Source organism: Thunnus maccoyii, chromosome 7, assembly GCF_910596095.1.
Source record: "Thunnus maccoyii chromosome 7, fThuMac1.1, whole genome shotgun sequence".
NCBI classification, from domain to species: domain Eukaryota; kingdom Metazoa; phylum Chordata; class Actinopteri; order Scombriformes; family Scombridae; genus Thunnus; species Thunnus maccoyii.
Window position 1 is genome coordinate 23,789,709 of NC_056539.1, and position 24,173 is coordinate 23,813,881.

The 24,173-nt window shown below is 38.1% G+C and overlaps 1 protein-coding gene across 2 annotated transcripts in view; it reads left to right on the forward strand.

Moving 5' to 3' along the window:
- Positions 1-2,089: 2,089 nt before the first annotated feature.
- myo1f (myosin IF) overlaps positions 2,090-24,173 on the forward strand; it is a 29,922-nt gene continuing 7,838 nt past the window's right edge. Inside the window, exons 1-20 of one of the 2 annotated variants that reach the window (XM_042417630.1) lie at positions 2,090-2,150; positions 5,858-6,026; positions 12,621-12,749; positions 15,017-15,106; positions 15,201-15,295; positions 15,431-15,518; positions 15,646-15,735; positions 18,171-18,302; positions 18,518-18,652; positions 19,786-19,918; positions 20,423-20,619; positions 20,751-20,831; positions 20,961-21,047; positions 21,270-21,356; positions 22,058-22,225; positions 22,543-22,628; positions 22,717-22,798; positions 22,886-22,992; positions 23,081-23,179; positions 23,420-23,564. In XM_042417630.1, coding sequence (XP_042273564.1) covers positions 6,024-6,026; positions 12,621-12,749; positions 15,017-15,106; positions 15,201-15,295; positions 15,431-15,518; positions 15,646-15,735; positions 18,171-18,302; positions 18,518-18,652; positions 19,786-19,918; positions 20,423-20,619; positions 20,751-20,831; positions 20,961-21,047; positions 21,270-21,356; positions 22,058-22,225; positions 22,543-22,628; positions 22,717-22,798; positions 22,886-22,992; positions 23,081-23,179; positions 23,420-23,564 — 2,034 coding nt within the window. In that variant the 5' untranslated portion in view covers positions 2,090-2,150; positions 5,858-6,023. Of the gene's footprint in view, positions 2,151-5,478; positions 6,027-12,620; positions 12,750-15,016; positions 15,107-15,200; positions 15,296-15,430; positions 15,519-15,645; positions 15,736-18,170; positions 18,303-18,517; positions 18,653-19,785; positions 19,919-20,422; positions 20,620-20,750; positions 20,832-20,960; positions 21,048-21,269; positions 21,357-22,057; positions 22,226-22,542; positions 22,629-22,716; positions 22,799-22,885; positions 22,993-23,080; positions 23,180-23,419; positions 23,565-24,173 lie in introns of those variants that run through there. The other variant, XM_042417629.1, reaches the window with a different exon arrangement.

Here is a 24,173-nt window from a genome sequence, read left to right on the forward strand (position 1 = left end):
CTTAAAGCCGTGGTTCCCAACCTGGGTGTCAGGACTCCCACAAGGGGCCACTAGATTAATCAAAGGGGTCGCAAAATGATACGATGGGATAGGACAGGAAAAAAACAAACATATTTCTGACACTTTTTTTTGTAACTTACCGCAAATTTTGCTTTATTTATTATGAATTACCGTATTTTATTTCATCAAGCCTCTAAAAGTTATTGAAATGAAACAAAATAGGTCCTCTTTCATTTAACCAGTAGACAATTTTGAGTTTAGCTGAAGTTGATCAGATGAGCTGTTGTACCCATTCAAATGCCTGAGACATCCTGCACTATGTTATAAACATACAAAGTTCCCGCTTGTGAGAAATGGGAATATAGTTTAACTCTCTAAACTTTTTCATTTCATTCTCTATGGTAGTTTAAGATTACCACATTGCCCACATTGTGGTCTTATCATGACATTTGTAGTGATAAGATCGCAATAGGGTTGCAATGGCAGAGTGGGGCTGTCTGTATTTCCGCTCCTTAACTTCATATTCATATAGTTCTCAAAAACAGCTGATCCAAACAATTTTACACATAAACAGTGCACTCCCCCATTTCCCCAGCAATCCATCCACCAGGTATGAAGTAGATCAGATGAAAGGTTCTTGAGATACACAAAGGACATTCATACATACAGACAAACAGACAGGGATTCCTTGCTTTATATAGAGAGACTAGTTTGGAGCCAATCCTGGAGCAATATTCAACTTACACAAGTGCGATGTGGAAACTTGAAGCTCCAGTGCTCATACACTGAGAATGAACTTAAACAAGCCACTAGGGTTCTCTCAATCAAAATAATAACAAAAGACGGAGTGTGATGACGGTGTGAAGTAGCGAGGGATCATAGGAGTTGTTGTCTGCATTGTTAAACAACCAGGTTAGGATTACTCCAGTGTTCAGGATGTTTTTACCGGGAGCTGAATTATCGTCAGAGGTCTCCTCCTCTTCAAAACAAACAGACCCAGTGATTAAAACAGGTAAAAACACTGAATAAAGCAGTTTCATGTTAAAAATCAATGTTTTTCTTATGCTGTTCAGCTGGCAACGGACGTCCAGTAGGGGCTGTTAGCCGAGCTGCTGCTAACGTTTGCTCAGCTTGTTTCTCTGATAACTTAAAATCCAGACATTCAGCAGGTTTCTACCAAGAGCTGAATTATCGTCAGAGGTCTCCTCCTCTTCAAAAATAAACCATAAAAATACTGAATAAAGCTGTTTCACGTAAAAAATCAATGTTTTTTCAATGACATTCAGCAAGCACCGGACATGGGCTGTTAGCCAAGCAGCTGCTAACGTTTGCTCAGCTTGTTTCTCTGCTAACTTAAGATCCAGGCATTCGATGACTAAAATCCTTCATCCGGTTAAAAGATTTAATTAAAAACGATGAAGATCTAAAAAGTTTATCATAAAAATGTTTTGTTGATAACTGATAACAGTTTTTGTTGAACAGCCATAACGCTGACATATTATCTTGTATGCGTATACTCTTTGGTAGATGCCATTGTAGTGGACAAACACAACGCCGACGCATGTATCTTGTACACATATACTCTTTGGTAGAGGGGTATGACACCATTGACAGGCGACCAAATGAAACAGACTGTTACCTTGATTAAAATTACAGATTTCTCTGGGTTTGAAAATTGTTGGAAACATTTGGAATAATGTAAGTACACAACCCACCAAAATATATAACATAAGTCTAGTTGTTTTTAGACGTTTTAATGCAGAATAGTTACGTATTATAGCTTTAATAGTGAAATGGGAGACATCTTGTGTCCACCAGTTAAACTTCTGAAATCAAATATATTTACATATTAATAGATTATATAATTTTTAATGAGGGAGAAGGAGAAGATGTAATTTTAAAAGGATTTTTTTTGTGTGGAAAAACTATGTCAGACACAAATAATAATTCAAAGTAGAGTATTTTATATACATCTTACATCATGGCTGGAGAGGATCTTTAAATTATTGAACAGATTTCAATCAAATTTGGTGGAAAGTTCATTTTGAATTTGTAGCAAATTTTCTTTCTTCTCCATGTGTAGGCTTCAAATTTAATCTATTGTTCTCAGAATTTGGTACATAACCCAATTTGACTGAACCTGTAAAAAGGTAAGTGGTTTATTTTTTGGTATTCCATAGGCCTATTATTTTCAGATTTGACCTAGCCAAATTCTTGTAAGCATGCGTATTTGACAAAAATTGCCATAATCTTTGATTGAGTGCATCATTCAACTGCAATATTTATATAAAATGTGCAGTCATTCACTACTGAACAATTCTTCAAATGTTGATGGCGTGCCAGCATAGGAGATTCTAATTTTCTGTTTGGACAACCATTAAAGATCAGAACATTTCCTGTTCTGTGAATGACTTTATTGTATGTTATGAAGAGGGTGATAACAGACAGAAAAGAAAACCTAACAACTCAACAATACATAAATACAACTACAGTACTATAAAATACAATCATATATTTATATAAAAATTGTTGTCTCGTTCTCCTGCTTGTCCTTCTTTCTCCTCCTCAAACTGAAGAAGTGGCGGATTCTTTTCCATACTGAGTGCCTCTTTTTTTTCTCTGGGACCTTCTCCTCGGAAACTTCCTCCTCTACCAGCATTTCGACGGCCATTACAGCAACAAGGGTCTTATCCTCCTGCTCCTTTAGCTTTTCCCTGAGCTGGGCATTTTCTGCCTCAAGGGCCTGACTTGCCTCTTTCTCAGCCTGGAGCTGAGTGGCAAGCTCATGGTTGGTGAAGGTCTGATCACTGAGCTTCAGATTTCTGGCCTTCTCACACTGGATCTCATTGGTCAGGCGCTCCACCTCTTTCCACAGAAACTCGTTCTCTTTGGTCTCTGCCTCCAGCCTGGTGGAGAGCTCAGTAACTTTTTCCTCCTTGCAGGCAATGTGTTGCTCTGCACAAAGGAGGTGAGTTTTCAGCACCTCCACCTGTGTCCCTAGAGCCTTGTTTCCGATCTCGCAGTTGATAAGCTGCCTGGACTCCTCTTCAGGGTCCAGGACGTCACTTTATCAGACATATTCCTATCGTTCTGGGTCAGTGATGAACACTTGTGTCCCTTTCCAACCAGTTGAAAGGTGTGAAAAGAACTGATTCTGCTTGAACTGATTTTCCAGTCTATAAATTCATCATAGTCATCACTGTGACCCCCGAGAGTCATTAAAGTCTGTCTGAAAAGAGACATAGCTACAGTACCATGTGGGATACTTATATTCTTGAACCATTGCTCTTTTTAATTTTCATGAATTATGTGCCGAATGTTTCTGACACAGTATTGCCAACACTTTTTGCAGATGACACAAATGTCATAATTTCACACCAGTAGTATCAATAAACTACAGAACCATTTCATTATTTTCTAAAATTTTATTAACGTGCTAATGGTACCTATGTTTTTTCATATTTGTCTTCAATTCAAGCATTCATTCATATTGTACTACACAGTCTGAACATTTTTGTCTTCCTTTATGTTCCAGTAATATACAGAGGCCCTGTTTTGTGGAACTCAAATTTGCATATTGTCCATCACTCATCATCTTTGTTTACCTTTTAAAAAACACCTTAAACACTGATAACCTCCCAAGTACAATGTTGTTCGACAACATTAATAATTAATAAGAATAACTTTGTCATAACAGACGTACAGGTGGCATGTCATAACAGGAAAAGCACAGGTGTAATTAATAGCATCGATAATTGCCTCGTCCCATTTAATTTGGCCAGTTCCAATGGGGTGCACCTGATGGTTCATTAGTATTTGCTCCCTGGGACACTGAGCCATCATTAATGTTACTAGTGGAGTGCCCGTTCAAAGTGTGCCTGTTCGAAATGGTGTTACCTAAATGCCTCACACACAGGCTATCAGTATACACTATAATTTACTGACAAACACCTCACATGGAGAATATCTAAAGACTACAATTTTGAGTTGAGCGGAAGTTGATCGGATGAACTGTAGTACCCGTTTAAAACGTGCCTGAGACATCCTGCACTATGTCTCCAACATACATACAGAGTTCCTGCGTGTGAGGAACCGGAATAGAGCTGAACTCTCTAAACCTTTTTCAATTCCTTCTCTATGGTAGTTCTTATCATTACTGGTGTAATCCCACCTCCAACCATAGCATGGCAATGGCAGAGTGGCGCTGTCCGTGTTTCTTCTTGTTGAATGCATGTGCAGCAGAAGAAGCAGAAGCAACGTTGTTTATGAGATATTTTTATATATTTCTGAACATGCCTGATAAATCCAGCACTAAGTCTTGAATGTACATGCCAAGTTTCATTCACACTACACACTTCAATAGTAGAATTTAAGTCTCTTAAACATTTTCAAGTCATTAACACTACAGATGTAATCCCACCTCTGATCACAATATGGGTTGCAATGGCAGAGCGTTGCTGTCTGTATTTCCGTTCGTTGACTACACGGGCAGAAGAAGAATCAAATCAACGTTATTTATGAGGTATTTTTATATATTTCTTGAACAACTTCACACATCAACATTGCACTTCCCCGTTTCTCCAGCAATCCACCTGCCAGGTATGAAGTAGATCGGATGAACGGTTCTCAAGATACTCAAAGGACAAACCCACATACATACATACATACATACATACAGAAAGAGATTCCTTGCTTTATATAGAGAGATACTTCCACCGCAGCTCAACTGGGAAACACTGTCCGAGGAAACACAAAGAGGGAATTTGATGCTAAAAAGACTGTAAATGTGGCAGATATCCACTTGATATGACTACCTCAGACTGCTGAAGCCTCATATAAGCTTCAGGTAAACTTTTAAATGTATTTTTGCACAAAATGACACAAAATAACTGACACACTGTGGATTCTGGCCCCCATCATAAGTGAAAGCACATTTGAAGGGGGTCTTTTAACGGCCAGTATGAACAGGAAGAATGATTAAAGAGAGGAAATCCTCTTTCAGTTCATATGGGCACCTGACTGCGACTCAAGTCAAAATCACTACCACAGATCTGACCTGGGACACTGAGAATAAAAGTCTGCAGGAGTAGTTGCTCAAACTTTTTATATCTACTTGTGACCCCTCCACCTGTAGTAATAAAACTATCCAGTTTTTCGCATTTAAAAAAGCAGAGATCACAGAAAAGTTTTGTTTCTTTTAATTCCCTTTCTTTTTAACCATCTTTTGACCCTTCAGATTTATCTTGCAATCTCCTGTTTGGTCTTGAACCCCAGGCTGGGAACCATCACACTTGGCAAGGTTTATTGTGCAGGCAATGTGACAGCATTCTGACTCAAAATCACCCACAATACAACAAATCACACCTGTAGCTACCTCCTCACGCTCCTCTCAGCACAGTGTGTGCTCTACCTCCCTGTGAACCTGCACATTATGGGCGTTGCAGGCAGCTGTCTGATGACACAAACACAACGTGAAGTAACCACAGGCCTGGGTGGAGCTGGCCTTGCAACTGAAACACCATCATTTGGCAACAGATTGAAGATAATTATCTCTCTGTAGTTGTTGTTGACACCAATACTCGTCCGCTGTTTGCAAGATGAATTGGATTGACTAATTGTCTCGTGAATCTTTGGGCTTTGCTGACACAAACACTGACATCAACCGTTCATTACTTCATCCTCTGTCCAGTGACTATTACAGAAATACAGAAGTAGCAGCTTAACTTTATGTGTGTGCATCAGAGTGTGTGTGTGTGCGTCTGTGTGTGTGTGTGTGTGTTATCTTAAAACAGTTCTTGTTTCACACAGTACGTCTCTGGGAGTATGAGGAAGTAAGCTTGCAGTGGATGTCTTTTAGGTCGCTGGCTGCCGACTGTCCTGCTTTGTGATGGCTGCAGTCTGAGGAGCTCAATCTGTGGATTTTTACAACACACACACACACACACAAACAGAGCCACACACACACACTCTCTGGACAGTGGACACCTGAAGCAGGACCGGGGGAGGAGAGACCAGCTGCAACGATGGTACAGTACCACACCCTCATTTATTATCTCTCACACACTTGAGACAGCTGTAGCGTGTATACACTCCTAAAACTAAAGTTTATATATCTTATGCTGACGTTTTCTCATTCACATAGGTTTTAAGTGATTTCACACTGTCTTGAACAGAATTTGCTGTTTTTCTGGCATAAATGTGACTTCTGAGGCAGCTTTCTATTTGTAAAAGCTATAAAAGCTCATTTTATCGTTGTAGTTTCCACTTAACAAGTCATAAGAGGGTATTCATGCTTTAATGTCAGTTTTGACATGATAAGAGATGTGACAGCAAGTCTCTTCAGAGAAACTCAGCTCGTTTACCACAGAACAGTGAGTTTCCTCTTTTCCAGGACAAGCCCTTTCATTGAGATGAGATCAGTGCAGCAAAATATTTCAATTGCATCCGATTTGTGATCAAATTTGGTGTGTAAATGTTGATTTGGACTCAAGAAATTCAGAAAATATAGACTTACATTGTATGCAGAACAAGGAATTGACAGAAAAAAGGTGATGTTAATGTTAAAATTACTAAGCAGAAAAAATACATTATGTTAATCAGACTGTGAAGGGATTGAGCTGTACAGTAATCTCAGCATGCAAGATTGCCATCACAAAGTGCTGCACTTGGAGGGGCAACCAGAGCAAGCTACGATACAGGAAGCTGCAGGAAGAAAACTATCATGTACAAAGTTTATAGGTTTCATAAGAGGCACTATGAATTGTGAGAGGGAAGTGGACTGCCTTCAGTTTCTGTAAGAATACTTCCTCTATAGTCAGAACAGTCCTACAGAGCAGTGCTACAGTGCACAGCCGTAATATTATAGTCACAACAAGTCTTTAAATCACTTAAATCTCACTAAAATCAGTTTAGATTTAAGGTCGAAGATCTCCAAAGTGTGCAGAGAAATGTAACTCTGACAGTGTATAATTTTCTTTTTAAAATGCAGTGTTTCTACTCCAATTTTAAAACATATTTATGCTTTTTGGATATTGACTTAGCTATCATCCTTTCAAATGAAGACTTAAAAGTGTGATGGGGGTCAAAAGAGGCTGTGCTCTAATTGCAAATAATAATCCATTTAAATATAATTGACACGCACACAGTGAAGCATGACAAGAAAGCAAGACAGAAATAACTGAAGTGTGACAGGTGTTAAAGGGTCTGCACGCTATGGTTTTTATTTTTTTTAACACTCCAGATAGTTCCGATTTGAGGCGTTGAGATCTTAGTGTGTTGAGACTTCTGCTAAACCACAGTCAAAGAGGTGACTGGCATTTTTATTTGTGGTTCTCATGAAAAATTTGCAATTTTAACTCAACAGAAATGTGTTCTCTCTAGTAACAATTCTTTGTCTAGAGACTAGAAGTGTTTCTCAATGAAAACTGGTCACACTGTGGATTTTGATCCATAACATTTTGTTCGTTTTTGTTGAGTTCTTTCAAAGTATTTTTTGATACTTGGAGCATCACAAACACAATGATCCAGGCATAGTTGATTTTTTCCAGAAATGTCAAAGTCTACAGTCAATTTTACCAAAAAAAAGTGCATATAATTTATAATAATAACAGTCTTTATTTGTGAAATGATTGGGACAATACAAAGAAGAGCTTTGAACAATAAAGAGACGGGGCAGAGAATACCCACTTATTGTGGACATTGAAGTTTATAGAAAATTGGTTTTTAATAGAGATTTAAAGGATGTCACTGAAGTAGAAGATGAATTTCATCAGCAAGGATGTTCCAGAGTTTGGGAGCCATGACAGCTTTAAGTCCAGACCGGAGCAAAGCTTTGTTTCAGGATCTGAGTTGCACAAAAACTCACGAATTGATTAAAAACAAGTTTGATTCCTACAAATGATTTCAAACTCTTGTGTAGATGCCTGTCATCCTTGAACCACTGCCTGATCGCAAGGGCGCCAAAAGTAGGGGATCCAAGGGGCCATTGGCCCCCCCACTTTACCTTCCTCCCCCATTCTTTTTATGTCACTAATCACCGTATCCCTGAAAATGCCCCTATATTGCAAAACTTAAGGTAAAAAGACATTTCAGTCATTCCCGTCCACTCTAAGACATTAGATAAAATAAAGCAGACAAACATAAAACAGGAAGAATATTTATATTTTAATCCAATCAAAGAAGACATTTTCACACAAATCAAATGCATACAGTATACATTGCAACCAATAATGCTGTGTGTTACATTGTTTAAGTCTGTTTGAGCTGTCAACTTGTTCCTGTGAAAGTTCATGCGAATTCATATCATATTGAAATTGACAGGTCCAAAGTATTTCCTCTTTGTGTAAAGGCAATCGAGGTGCTCCCAAAGTTTTTGTAGGCTATAGTAGGATATGAATGACATTTTTACAACAGCAAGGCATGTTGATAATTTGCAAAGGTGAAGAAGTAGGAAAGTAATTTAGTAATTTTTTTTTTCTGATTTATCATTAAATATGGATTTGGAGCATGGCTGCTTACAATTCAAGGATAACATTAACATTCATATTGCCTGCTTGCTGCTACTCAGCCATAGAGGTGTTAGTTTCCTATAAACTCTAGTCTATCTACCATCACACACACACACACACACACACACAAACACACACAGACTTTTTGGCACCCACACTTCTGAAATGAATCCGGTGCCCTTGCCTGCTCCCTCAAGTGCAAAGATGCAAAAATCACCACTAAACTAGATTAAGCTGATTTGCAAGGATATACAATATGTGTCCCTTTATGTTCCTGCCATGAGATGAGAAATGGTTTGTTTTTGAGAGTTTGTCACATTTTTGCATTAAAGACGAGCTGACACACTTAAGAAGGAAGCAGCAGAACATCCTGAAATCACTGTTACACTTGAACGTGTCTTATCTTTGTTACAGATCACATAGCTTCAAAAAGCGATTTCTACTCCAGTTTTACTTCTGTTCAGTACTATCTGAATGTGAGCGCATGAGCGTCTGACTGCTCAAATCTCTAAATCAAAACTTTGTGTTGTTTTTGATTAAGTCTGTGACATACATTTGCTAAAACTTACAGACAGTGTGAAAACTTAGATAGTATTTATCACAGTTATTGTATTTTCACTGCTTGCAGTTTCAGGAGTTTTTATTAGAGACTTCCGTCCGAATTTCCCCTTGAGAGTTTTTAAACATAGGACTAAAATTCACACCAAATTATGTATCTGCTTATGTGTTACATCTGCTTATTCCAACTCTTAAATAAAACTACTGTAGTTTAACTACAGTATATCATATTTAACAGTCCAACTGAAATCAAATTGCCTTTTTTTGTCTACTTCAGCATACATATTCACTCTGTAACTCACTTATCCTGTGTTCTCCTTTGAGAAAAAGCCAATAGGGAGAAATTTATAAGGGCTGCAACTAACAATTATATTCATTATCAATTAATCTGCCGATTATTTTTTGACTAATCGTTTCGACTATGAAATGTTAAAGAAAAATAGTGAAAAAATGGTATTTACGATCAGAGGCCACAGTGATGTCCTCAAATTGCTTGTTTTGTCTGACTAACAGTCCAAAATTTTAAGATATTCAATAAACTGTTATATATGAAAAAGAAAAACAGTAAATCTTCACATTTGAGAAGCTGGAACCATTAAAATGTTGACTGAAACAATGAATTTTTGATTATCAAAATAGTTGCAGATCAATTTTCTGTCAATCGACTAATTGTTGCAGCTCTGAAATTCATATTTTAAATAATTAGATTTTATGATTGTGCCCCCTACCTTTACATTATTTCAATTAAATACCGTTCAAATCTTGAATTAAGCAATAATGTTTCGTTCTATCATAGGCAGAGTAGACGGTCACACTGAGCCTGATAGCATCCTGCTACACAAGAGCCACAGACTCTGAACAACAACCCACATTAGCTCTCCTGCTAAAGTCTCCTTCTTCTTATCTAACTTACAAACATGAACATACGTCTTGTCCTGCACCTTAGCTTGTTGATTGAGCCACCAAACAAACATTTGGCGGGGAAAAGTGCACTGCTAAGGTCAGTTAGCAGGCTAGAGCGCTAATTAGCTGTTCAGCTGCAGCATATTAAACAGCATGTTAATGTACCTGAAAATGTCACTTCGGACCCTTTAGATGCTGGTTCTTCAAATCCCTGTTAGCAACATACAGTCTGTCCATGACTTTTAGCCTCAGCAGTTTGCCTCCATTAGCAAGGTGTAGCAAAGGTGTTTGAGTGTATCAAGTGACTGTGTTAACTGGCGACTTTCAGCCGAATGCATCCATGGTTGTACTAGTGTTGAAAACACAAATGCTGCCAACGAGTCGAACTCGTGAGTTTGAGGTTATGACATGGGAAGTCGTGCCCACAATATGCTTGGTGTTGAAGTGGTTAAGTCGTGAGAACACCGCTGCTAGGCGTCATGGATGCCAAAAGACTCCTCGTTCTCTTGTCATTCTTCACTTCTTTCCAAGACATGTTGATTTACTTTGTATTTCATATTTCACACCAGGCAGAGAAACAAGTAATGAGACAACAGGGCTGGCGAATTTTTATACATATATAACTTAACCATTACTCATAATGACAGAGGAAAAAGATGAAGCTGTTGGGAATATCAACATTTTCCTCAGACATATACAATTACAAAGAAAAACTATAATTACAATATATTAACTTACCATCCACTGAAAAATGAACCTTCCTTGGCCTCTGCCATTTCTGAAAACGTCAATAACACGTAACAACTCTTCTGAAGTCGCCTATTTGAAGTCAGCAAAACAGAACACATAAAAGCCTCAAATTCTCTCAAATTAAATGTTCAATACAGTATACATTCATCTGGTCCTTTTTGTCTTACATTATGTAAATTAAATGCTGTCGCTAACAACATGCATTCACATTTCTTCACTTATTTTTATGAAATTAATCATTTTAAATGTTAGCTTGTTTGGGGGGAACGCTGAATCTGTTTGCAGTATCCCATACAAAACAGTTACAAAGCATGTTGACATTATTTCTGATGGCAAACTGGGGTGATTAAATGTGATTTTGATCCCAAGATACTATACCTTTTATTGTGTTTATTAATATCAAAATATCACAATTCCCCAAAACTTACTCTGACATGTTGGGCATCTTTGGAAACCAAACCAGACACGTCTTGATCTTGTCCAGGAAAGTACAAGAAAGCATTTTGATCAAAATGATCAAGCTTCCACCTGTGAAGCAGTAAGTGCCGCTCCAGACCACAGCTCTACCACTGTACCAATACCAAGATCTGTTCAACTTAACACATCAAACAAACCAGCTCCTTCTAAGGAAAACCAAGACACGGGACACAAGTTCATCTCAAGGTTTTCACTTTTACAACGTCTTGATCTGGAAAACTATATGGACTGCGTCGTCAGGGAAACACCCTTTTAATCACAGAAATAAATTCACAGCATAAAAAGCATCAAGTCAAAACAGTTGTTTTTGTTTTATCACCATGTTATGATCAGGTATGTACATGATTAGGCAATTTAAAGAACTTGGTGTTGCTTCTCTAAAATGTCTAAAATTTGAACATGAGCTCACCTCATCTGTGACCTGTTTCCTGACAACCAGGCCCAGCTTCCTGTAACGACCATAACCACATTGTGTTACATTATTAACATGTCTACACTGATGCCTTGTCTGTTTCTCTTTCTTACCGTTTGTTTATTTGTTTCTTCTCTGTTTGTTTGTTTGTTTGTTTGTGTCTATCTTTCTTTCTTTCTTGGTTCAGTTCAAAGAGCATAAACTTGAATTTACAAAGGTGCTTTCCAGCGATTTATATTGTATGTCCATTAAGTTTGTTTACATGTTTGTTTCATTCTATTTGCTTGTTCGATTGTTTCTTTCTTTCTTAGTTTATTGTTTGTTTGTTTGTTCCCATCTGTCACAGTTCAGATCAAAGAACATAAACTTGAATTTACAGTAAAGGGGCATCTCAGCGATTTAGTATTGCACAACATTAAGTTTCTTCCTTTGCTTGTTTGTTTGTTTGTTTCTTTCTTTCTTTCTCAGTTCAAACACTGTGAACTTGAACATAAAGATGAATTTCCTATAGCATTTCCATTAACATGAATCATAAAAACTGAACCCGCAGAGCCTGAGATATACTGACTTTTATTCTCAAGTATCCTCAAAACACTGGATCCTACGTTTCCCATAATGCAACTCAGTAGCATTTTTTGCTATACCTTCCCTGCCTGGTAAATCATAAGCATGTAGTCTTTCAAATTATATGTTTGTAAAATATTCTTTCTGCAACAAAAACACTTGTGATCTTCAAGCCCAATTTCTTTTCAGACTTTGGAAAATGTTGCTACAGAGCCACAAAAGACATTTCACAACAGTTTTACTCCTCATGACTAGTAAACGGAACTAGTAAAATCAGTGTAGTGGCTCATATAATAATTTAAGACTTAGTCATATTTCCATTTCATCTTTTTTTTTTTACTATAAAGAGTTTAAGACTTCAGTGAATAATGAATTCAGAGAAAAGTGGTATCTCAACGATCTTGTTCATCTTCAGCTCTCTTTCCTTGTCTTTGTGCTGTGTGATTCAGGCTAAGTACCATTGGCAGAGTCAAAATGTGAAGCAAAGCGGCGTGGACGACATGGTCCTGCTGTCCAAGATCTCTGAGGACGCCATTGTGGAAAACCTCAAGAAAAGATACATGGACGACTACATCTTTGTATCCCTCAGGCTCTCATTTAGACTTTTCTGTTGTTATTCCAGCCAGTTATGTAATTTTACTGATTGTCATAGAGTGTTTTGTATTTTAACTGTTTCACTGTTCAGAGGATGATGGACAAAATAAACAAACATATTTAGGCTCTTGTTGCAGCTGCTTAAAGACAGTAAATGACTATGAACAGGAAGTTCAGTAACATGACCTGACATGACCAATCAGCTGATGTCAGCCTCATGTTTAACTTCATTTTTTAACTCACAAAGGCATCAGAGATTTAAAGTAAAAAATCCTAATTTGATTAAATGTGGGGCATTAGTGTCCATCCAAATCAAACTCATTCCCTTCATAGACCAAATCCTTTTCTGTCCTATGACCTACTGTATGTGTTTAAAGTTACATACTGTCATACTCATACATCCATCCCCGTCCCTCAAACATACCACAAATATGCCAAAACGCAATGAAACGATCGTCATATTATATCATACTATGTTAAACATATATGGTCATGAATGCAAGAAATTCACTCTTCCTCTTCTGCATTCTACGTGTGACTCAACGGCTCACTTCCATCTTCCGAGAGCACAGCTGAACTTCAAACCAATAGCGTGCAACAACAAAAAAACCCTCAAATATGCAAGCAGGAAGAGCTGACGTCACCTTAAGGCTACACTGACATGAGTATAAGGGATGTATGCATTGTCTTGAGGTTATTGACTTGACAATGACTTTATTCACACTTATGAACTATTTTAGTGCATAAAACAACATCTAGGTTGCCAGATGGTACATTTAAGTGAAGGATCTCTTTGGTTAGTGTTGCTCCTTTGGTAACATAGCATACTTTGCCTTTTTAGGTGGTTCTTTTATCAGACTAATCAGGAAATTTATGGACTTCTTCAAAAGATAAGACTGGTGATATTCTTTATTTTGGTTGTAAATTTTACTCAAATAAGAGTAAATAGTGCATTTTTGGGGAACTATTTTCAGCTGTGGATTAATACACATTTGGTGCACTATTGAGTATTTATGGCAGGATTGTGTATGTGGGATTTACTCAGAATAAATTGCAGTTTAAACTACATTTATTATGAGTGAACAATTATGTTATTGAAACATGTCACCCAGTGCAACAATGTGGCCACTCATGCACATCATTTTGACCAGAAACACCAAAAAAATGTCTCTAAATGGTTTGATTTTTCTTGTGCTAAAAATAGTCAAAAAATTAAGTTAGAAACAGAAACGATGTACGTGCAGTGGAGTGCAGTGGGCCTCCACCCATGTTTTGAGGAGGTGCAGGATGAGACATTTTTGGGCGTCTGAGATCACACACACCTCCCACTATGATGTTGCTCTGCTAGCTGCTACAACCCACAAGCTTACAGTTAGGACCAGGTTTTTAGCTAGTCAATCAAAAATACATTTGAATGGATAAATTTATGCAGACGCCCCATGAGTTCAAGACGAGTCATCAAAAACATTTTAACATTTTACAAGAAGACTTACAAGACTTTAAAAAACTCACACTATATATTTATTGAATACAAAATGCACTTTATAGGATTCAAACCTTCACATTTTAAGCCAGAAATACTCCATTCTGACCTTGGTGACCTCAGTTATGGCTGACTTCCACACCCTTTCTAGGTGCGTTTTGTCTAAGAAGCATTGCTTCATTTCACGAAATCCCAACTGTGCAAAAAGCCAGATCCATCCTCAAAGACCCTTCACACATCCTCAACTCCTCCTTTGAATGGCCTCCCTCTGGAAGACGGGTTCGGAGCATTAGATGCTCAACAGTCAAGAGGAGAAACACATTTTGTTCCTGAGGCAGTTTGCCTCTTTAATCTCACAGCATCTAACTTCCTGACCCCCTCCCCTGTTCCACCCACCATAGACTCCAGCAAACTTTGCACTCTCTTAACACAGTTACCACTTTTTGTAGATGTTTTTAATGTCAGTTATGCCTCAGTTTTATGCCTCCCATTGCCCCTTGGGGACAAATAAGGTTCATTGAATTGAATTGAATAGATTCTTTAGTTTTTTGTGTAATTTCGTTATGTAAAGAAAGTGAGTAATCTGCTTCCTTTGCTATGTTCTGATACCAATGAGTATGTTTTGTTTGTTAGTTTTTTTTTGTAATGAGAGGTTTATTAAAGCAGGGAAAGCGCAGGAACAGTCATGCTTAGATTTGCCTTTTGAAAAGCAGCAGCAAAAACATCTTGCTTCTTGTTCTTATGACACTCCTTAACCACGCTGTACAGACGTACATCGGCCCGGTGTTGATATCAGTTAACCCGTTCAAACAGATGCCCTACTTCACTGACAGAGAAATTGAACTTTACCAAGGAGCTGTGAGTAAACTTCAACACTTTATCACCCGTAAATATGTTCGGTGTGGTATATTCCCTTCACCCAAACTGACAACAGATCTCTTTCTCTCTGTAGGCCCAATATGAGAACCCGCCCCACATCTACGCCTTGACTGATAACATGTACAGAAACATGATGATTGATGGAGAGAATCAGTGTGTCATCATTAGGTGATCACCCACAGTCTCACCACATTTTCCTCACAGTCTCTCACATTTTGACGTCTTATAACAGACTGTTTGTGAGTTCTTTTGTTTGGGTGAATAATTTTTCTAACATTATGTTGTTTTCTGCTGTTGTGGTAGTGGCGAAAGTGGTGCTGGAAAGACGGTGGCTGCCAAGTACATCATGGGTTACATCTCCAAAGTATCTGGAGGAGGATCAAAAGTTCAGGTACAGACAGTATGCAACCCTGCAGCCAAAATGACTCAAGACACCTTTAAACTTCCTGCAGTGTGGTCTGCAGGTATTTCTGCTGTCTCTCACTCTCATTGTGTGTGTGTGTGTGTGTGTGTTGCAGCATGTGAAAGACATTATCCTGCAGTCAAATCCTCTGCTGGAAGCCTTTGGTAACGCCAAGACCGTCCGCAACAACAACTCTAGTCGTTTTGTGAGTAAGACTTTCAATTCAGCGCTGCATTTTTGTCTTGCTCTCTCTGCCGCCTTCAGAAATGAGTCTATGGAGTTTATTTATTCACTGGAGTTTTAATTTGTTAGGAGACTTGAATGTTTTCCCCCTAACTTTATTGTCAATAAGGAGGATTTGACAAAAAAAAAAATCTCACCACAAGGTACATTAGTAGCTGTTCTGGAGCTTTCAATTGAATCACAAGTCATAAAATTGTAGATGTTAAAACTTCTGTTGTTCTTTTTGTTTTATTACTAATTATTTTAGATTATTTCTAATTATTTAAGAAGATAAAACCAGACAACACAGAGCAACCAAGATGACAGCAACCATCTCAACAACACTGTAGAAGTTCACCAATAAATTAACACAAAAACCACCAGTATATAAATAAATGATGAGCCTCTCACAGCTGTGTAACTAGAAAGAAAACAGAATCAACTCATGCAAGAGGAAGTCGAAAGATTATGCCAATAATATAACGATCGCCTCATAGTACATGTTGCAAACCTTTTTTGGCTATACCCATTCATGTTGAACCACAAGTACAGATCAGCCGAGAACCCACCACCACATGAGACACTGCACACATTTCCCACACGTCAATGTTCAGTTTTCTCCTTCTATATAACACATAGTCAAGTCAAGTCAATTTTATTTGTATAGCCTAATATGACAAATCACAAATTTGCTTCAGGGGGCTTTATAATCTGTACAGCAATACAACATCCTGTCCTTAGACCCTCGATCTGAATAAGGAAAAACTCCCTAAAAAAAAGCCTTTAACGGGGAAAAAAAATGGAAGAAACTTCAGGAAGAGCAACAAAGGAGGGATTCATCTCCCAGGACAGATGTGCAATAGATGTGTGTACAGAATAGAACAAGTTAACAAATTAAAGAAATACAGCCTGGAACAGGATAACAAAATCATAACAAAAACTGTTCTCCTTACAGCTATGAAAGTTTGCAAATGCTGCATTTTCTGTTCTTAATATAACTCCTTCTGTATTTTCATGACTAACTTGACTTTTCCATGTGCAAAGTATGATTCTCGCAGCAAAAATAAAACCCATTAGAGCTAAATTAACACATTCTCTGGCACTTTAAGGTCCGAGTTGGCTTAGAATTTGAGATTAAAAGTTAATTCTTATTGTTGGAAACTGCAGCTGACTAAACATTTTCAATTCTGGGCAAACTCCATTTGCAGACGAAGGCTGTGTGATACGATCAAAAGCTCTAGAACAGCTATAAATGGACCTTGTGGCGAGACTGTTTAGTTAGCTGCTGTTTCCAAGGTCAAGAATGAACTTTCAATCTCTATAAGAGGATGCATCACAGATTAAAAAGTCTAAAGCTGATTTCTCATAATTCTCTCTGTGGAAACTCAGGCAGTAACTAACAATTATTTACATTATCATTAAATAATTAAATAATTGATCGACCATTTGATCTATGGAATGTCAGAAATTAGTGAAAAATGTCCATCACCATATCCCAAAGGCTGAGGTAACGTTTTTCAAAAATATCTTTTGTCCGACCAACAGTCCAAACCCTCGATATTTAGTTTTTTATCACATAAGACAGAGAAATGGAGAAAATCCTCACAATTGATAAGCTAAAACTAGGGACTGTTTGGCATTTTTGCATGCAAAATGACTTAACCAATGAATGGATTATTGAAATAGTTGCTGTATAATCTTCTGCCTATCTACAATAATCGATTAATCGACTAATCGTTTCAGCTCCAATAGGAAAATAACAATATTTAATGGTCATCACAAATAGATTTCAGTACTTTTAGGTTTTCTGGCAATATGTACCGACTGTAGAAAATGGTATATTGTACAAGATAATTGGATAAATATTAGAATATAAGTATAGTATAAATATTAATTGTGGCATTACAATGCACCACAGACGCTTGAGAACGTGTTGGTTTAAGCTAAGAGTTTAGTTATTTCTCATCAGGGGGGTCCTGATGCTGTGATTCACACCTATAAACCGCATGAAAGCGCATTTGTGCAGCTTTTGCCTTTAGTGAGTGCATGACGTCAAATTGTAAAGTTTCCTGTCATCACTTCTTGCAGGGACCCTATTTGCGGGTTGATGCAACAAGATGCATGCTGATTTTTTTTTTTTTTTTGTAGGTCATACAGATATTGCAAAAATGGAAGTCACAGTTGTTTAAGCATTACTGAGCTGATATCTAACACAAGTTTACTGTTACACTCATTATTCAACTGTACTTATATTCTTCAATGATGCAGAAATGTGTCACTTTTATGTGCATGATGGGGGAAATTTCCCCTGCTTTCCTTGTCCTTTGCATATGTTCAGTGACCAGATCTGACAGATTTATCTAGCTGACAGCTTGTTTATCACCTTTGAGTGTTAACTTTGATTTTTGCATCTATTAGGGGAAATACTTTGAGATTCAGTTCAGTAGAGGAGGAGAGCCAGACGGCGGAAAAATCTCAAACTTCCTGCTGGAGAAGTCAAGGGTGGTGAGCCAGAATGAGAACGAGAGGAACTTCCACATTTACTATCAGGTCAGAGGCTGACGAGCGACATGTTGCATGTCATAGATCGGTCACATGAACTGAGAGATCGTGCTAAATGTCACATCGATGTGAAAAATAATCTTCTTAAAGGTTTTACAAGATGTGAAATTGAACTATTCCTCATTTTTCTTGTGTCTACATTGAGAGACACTGTTTTGATGTTCAACTTTAACTTCTCCTTTACTTGCACTGTTGTCTTCCAGCTGATAGAGGGCGCCAGCGCTCAGCAGAAGGAGGGCCTGGGTCTTATGACCCCAGACTACTACTACTACCTCAACCAGTCTGGGACCTACAAGGTGGATGGAACCAATGACAGCAAAGACTTTCAAGAGACTATGGTACATAATCTGGGGATAATCTATAGTGATTATGTTACTTTTTCTGTCTTTTTTTTTTTGACATTTGCCGCTTTCTTATGAATTAATGGATAGTTTTGCCTCCTCTGGTCTCTAACATTTTTTTTAAATCAAGATGAAGATCAAGATATACTGAATGTCCAAATGGGGACATTTGTTTTGCAGTTCCTGTTATGATTTCCCACAGCCCAAGTCCATATCTTGTTTTATTTTGTCCAACCAACAGTCCAAAACCCAAACACATTCAGTTTACTATCACAAAAGACAAAGAAAACCATAAAACAATCACATTTGAGAGGCTGAAACCAGAAAATGTTTCACATTTTTGCTTTTCAGTGATCAAAAATAGTTTCAGATTCATTTTCTGTTGATAAATTAATCAAATAATCAACTAATTGTTGAAGCTCTTGTTCAGTTTCAGCAGCCACAAGCCAAAAAGCCTGGGAACCTCTAGTGTACAAAATTCCTCAGCTGGAATATTTCCCAGGTTTGCTGTGCTGTGTGCTAATATAATTAAACATAAAATTACTTAGGAATATGCTCCATGTAAGCACATGTTTACTGAAATGATCTTTTTGACACAGGGGCCCAAGATCAAGTAGGAGCCACGTTAAGTCCCTTATCATGTCGATATTGTGCTGTAGTAGTGCACACTCCTTTACAAAGGTACCATTGGCCATATTACTACAAACTAATTGCCACACAGTGATCCATGTGGCTTTTGGGGGCCCCTGCTGGTGGTCAGGGGTCCCAGGAAATTTTGCCTGGTTGGTTACTCAAGTACTATACAATTTTGAAGTACTTGTACTTTACTTGAGTATTTCCGTTTTATACTACTTTATATTTCGCTGTTTTCAACTAGGTGTACCTAATAATCTAGCATCTGAATGTATATTGTAGATACTTTATACTCTCCCAGGTGTTCTCATATAAGAAACAAATGACTCAGCCAGTGACCTCGTCATCTACTGTCACTTAATATCAGCCAACCAACCAACTTTAAAATGTAAAAATGGGTTTTGTCGCACAAATATTTCCCCTGAATCTCACTTATGGTCATTGGTAATACCCCAGACTGTTGTCCTCACTGCCCGCTGTTGTCTTGTGGTCTCCAGGAAGCGATGCACGTGATTGGGATCCCAGGCGACATCCAGGCTCAGGTGCTACAGATCATTGCAGGCATCCTCCACCTGGGAAACATCAGTTTCGTAGAAGCAGGGAACTATGGGCAGGTGGAGAGCACGGACTGTGAGTGAGACAAACACACCTGCAGCCTGACACACCTTCACATAACACACACAGGGGTTCACTCGTGCATGTATTGTGCACACACAATCCCACTTGGAATATAAAATTGTCCAATTTTCGCCCCTCGGGGATATGAGCAAATTAGAGCTCACCATGGCAAAAGTGGTCCCATAGCAGAGACTCTGCTAATTGATTGAATCTGTGCACATCGGTGCTCTTGTTTATCGTCTCCTGTGGTTGTTGCCTAGCGATTCCTTTCTCAATGGATAATTGGTGTTTACATCCAAGGTGGTAATTTTACCATCCAACAGTCACTGTCTACAATTTCAGAAACCTTTAGTCACATCCTCATTTATGGTGCAGTTACAGTTACATTTTCAGGCAGCGTGCTCACTTTCAGTCTGGCAGCCAAACATATCTGAATCTTCATTCTAAGCCTCATTTTTATACCGTTAATATGTTGGTTGTTGATTTGAAATTTAACTTGGCCTTTGTTTGCTCCAGTGCTCGCCTTCCCTGCTTATCTGCTGGGCATCGACCCCAACCGTCTGCAGGACAAGCTGACAAGCCGAAAGATGGATTCAAAGTGGGGAGGAAAGTCTGAGTCCATTAACGTGACATTGAACCAGGAACAGGCCACCTACACACGAGACGCACTGGCCAAAGCCCTCTATGCGCGTCTCTTTGACTACCTGGTGGAGGTAGCCAAGCTTTATGACATAGTAGACACGAATGCAGATTAAATCAAATTCCTGTTTTTTCTACCTTCACTAATGGAGATCATTCATATTTTATAACTTCTCTCTGCTTTCTCTCTATCTGTCTTCTCCAGGCCATAAATAAAGCCATCCAAAAACCACATGAAGAATTCAGCATCGGCGTCCTTGACATTTACGGTTTTGAGATATTCAAGGTAAGTCTTCTGTCAACTTGCAGTTACATAATATTTATAGACAGCCAGTAAAATAACAGATGTTAGTATTATAGGGTTTGTTTTACTGTGTGGTGATTATCATTGACTGGATTATTTTCTCCCCGGCAGAAAAATGGCTTTGAGCAGTTCTGTATCAACTTCGTCAACGAGAAACTGCAACAGATCTTTATTGAACTGACCCTGAAGGCTGAGCAGGTAGTTACAGCGCATTTATTGCTTTTGTGAAGTCAACATTTGTGATTTATCCTTCTTGTCTCTGAATATCTGCACTATTAAAGTAAATGGGGATCCATTTGCTAGAAGCAAAGAGCCAGCTTCTGATCTATTCTGCAAATATTTAAAACCCACCGTCGTAATATTTGTTTCCATCAGCTTTACCTTGAGATATTTTCTTTCTGTCTTCTAATTTTTTCTCAGGAAGAGTATGTTCAGGAGGGCATCAAGTGGACTCCCATTGAGTACTTCAACAACAAGATTGTGTGTGACCTTATTGAAAATAAATTGGTAAGCTCATAATTGCATCACCTTAATCAATACACCAAAAATGAACATATGTTTTTTATGAATCAATTAAAAGTGGTCTTGCTTGACCTTTTTTTCATGTTATTCTTAATTATCTTAATAATCTTTGTCAGTGTCTTTCAGTTTTTGTCCACCTTAGTGATTATTTTCATTACTAATTAAGCCACATATTATTTTCCAGATTTATTGTTTGGTCCAGAAAATGTCATAAAATGGTGAAAAATCACAATCACAAATTTCTTACACCTTCAAAGTGCTTGTTTTGTCTGACCAGCACCCAAATATATTCAGTCACATCACACAAGACAAAGAAAAGCAGGATAATCCTCTGAATGTTTACAGTAAAATGGACTGAAAACTGTTTCATCTGTCAATCATTTTCTCAATTAATCAATTAGTTATTTGGTCTATAAAATGTCGATCAGTGTTTCCCAAAGCTCAAGGTGACGTCCTCAAATGTCTTCTTTTGTCCCAACCAACAATCAACAACTTAAAGATAATCAGTTGAAAAGCTGGAATCAGAGAATTTGGACTTTTTTGTTCTTAAAGAATGACTCCAAATAATTAATTGATTATTAAAATAGTTTGCGATTAATTTAATAATTGGCAACTAATCGATTAATTGACCAATCGTTGCAGCTCTACTGTATTACAGTAAAATTCAAGCCATGCTCTCCTTGCAGAACCCTCCTGGTGTAATGAGCGTGCTGGATGATGTGTGTGCCACCATGCATGCCAAAGGAGAAGGTGCAGATGGCACTTTGCTGCAGAAATTGCAGGCTGCTGTGGGAACACATGAACATTTCAACAGCTGGAACTCCGGCTTCGTCATACATCACTACGCTGGCAAGGTAGAAACCCGGACTTGAGATAATTAGTCTCAGTGACTCTCCTGTAGCAGAAATACTACCCGCTGTCTCTGTCATGAATGTTTATTTTAGTTATTTTAAACAGTATGGTTGCGGCTTATGATGCTTGTTGGCAGACATGTTGCGTGATTGAGGTTTCAGCCACAAGAGAAAATAGGTGACTAGGCATGCTTGTTGGCATGAACATGTTAAATAACACAAAGTAAATAACCTAATAATGTTTTTCTCTCTGCTCATTAATTATGTCTGGCTGGTTGGTAAATCTTACACAGCAGTTATAACCTCTCCTGTCGTCTCAGGTGTCGTACGATATAAACGGCTTCTGTGAGAGGAACCGGGATGTGCTTTTCCCCGACCTCATTGAGCTCATGCAAAGCAGTGAATAGTGAGTCTCCTTTATTTATCTTACTTTTTCACTTATGTTTGGTATAGATATGCGGTGAAAATTATCTCTCCTGTATTTGTCTCTACAGTGACTTCATCCGTAGCTTGTTCCCTGAAAACCTCAACACAGATAAGAAAAGCAGGCCGACCACAGCCAGCTCCAAGATCAAGGTGAGAATAGTGTTTTTTTTATCTGTTTGAAAAGAGGAAGTTTTTAGCTTCAAATAATACTTCAATTTGCACTGATTTCTCCAACAGAGGCAAGCTAATGATCTGGTGAACACGCTGATGAAATGCACTCCTCACTATATCCGCTGTATCAAACCAAATGAGACAAAAAGACCTAAAGACTGGGAGGAGAGCAGGTCAGAACCAGCACCTTGACACAGATTCACATCAATCACATGGTCAACAACACATCTTAATGAAAGGTGGTGTTGCATCTGTTTTCAGGGTTAAGCATCAGGTTGAATACCTGGGACTGCGGGAAAACATACGTGTAAGAAGAGCTGGATTTGCGTACCGCAGATTGTTCAATAAGTTTCTGCTAAGGTGAATTATTAATGCACAGTTTTGTAAATGTACAGTATTATGCAAACGTTTTAAGGCACTAAAAGTAAAGTGAGAACTCTCAAAAATAATTCCAATTCCTGTCTATTGCATTATAAATAAGTATCTAAACATCTAAAGTGCCTAAAACTTTTGCACAGTACTGTACATGCATGCACTTCTTCTTATTTCTCTGTGTTTGTCCTGATAAAATAAGCTCTGCTCACACTTGTTTGTATCCAGGTATGCCATTCTGACAGCTGAGACATGGCCGTGCTGGAGGGGTCCAGAGCAGCAGGGGGTCCTTCACCTCCTCCGTTCTGTCAACATGGATAACGACCAGTACCAGATGGGACGCACCAAGGTCTTCGTCAAAAACCCCGAATCGGTAAAGAGCTATATTTCAGTTTGGCTGTTATCTTACGTCTGTATTTATCTTTATCTATTGTAATATTACAGTTTAAAGCTGTTTAAATGACGTGCTGATTCATCTCTGTGTGCAGGGACTCCTAACATTTAACAATCAAACATCCCATTTAACAGACAGAAAACTGATGAAATACTGTAAGAAAATAAATTATAATAATTATTCTGAGACCGTAGTTTTGTATTGTATTGAAAGGGGTGTAAATCATCTGAAGCACTATTGTTATTAATGGAGTTTGACAGGTTGATAAAAAGGAACTTATGCAACAAGATGAAGTCAAGAATTTGCAGTAATGCAAGCCAAAAGACTAAAACTTAAAAATTTGATATTTTGTCCAAAGCTCAAGTTGAGAATATACCAGCAAGCCAAAAGTTTTTGAAATTTTGAAATAAGATGTTTTTGGCTTCAGAACATCCTGGAGGAGCTGTAACAGATACGTCCCTTGTGTACCCCAAATACGATAAAATTGCTAATTAAGACAAGGCAAGTGACATTTACTCAAATTAAGACAAACAGCCTTGCATAGTCAGTACTAGATTGACTTTAAATATAAACGAAAGGGTTTCTTAC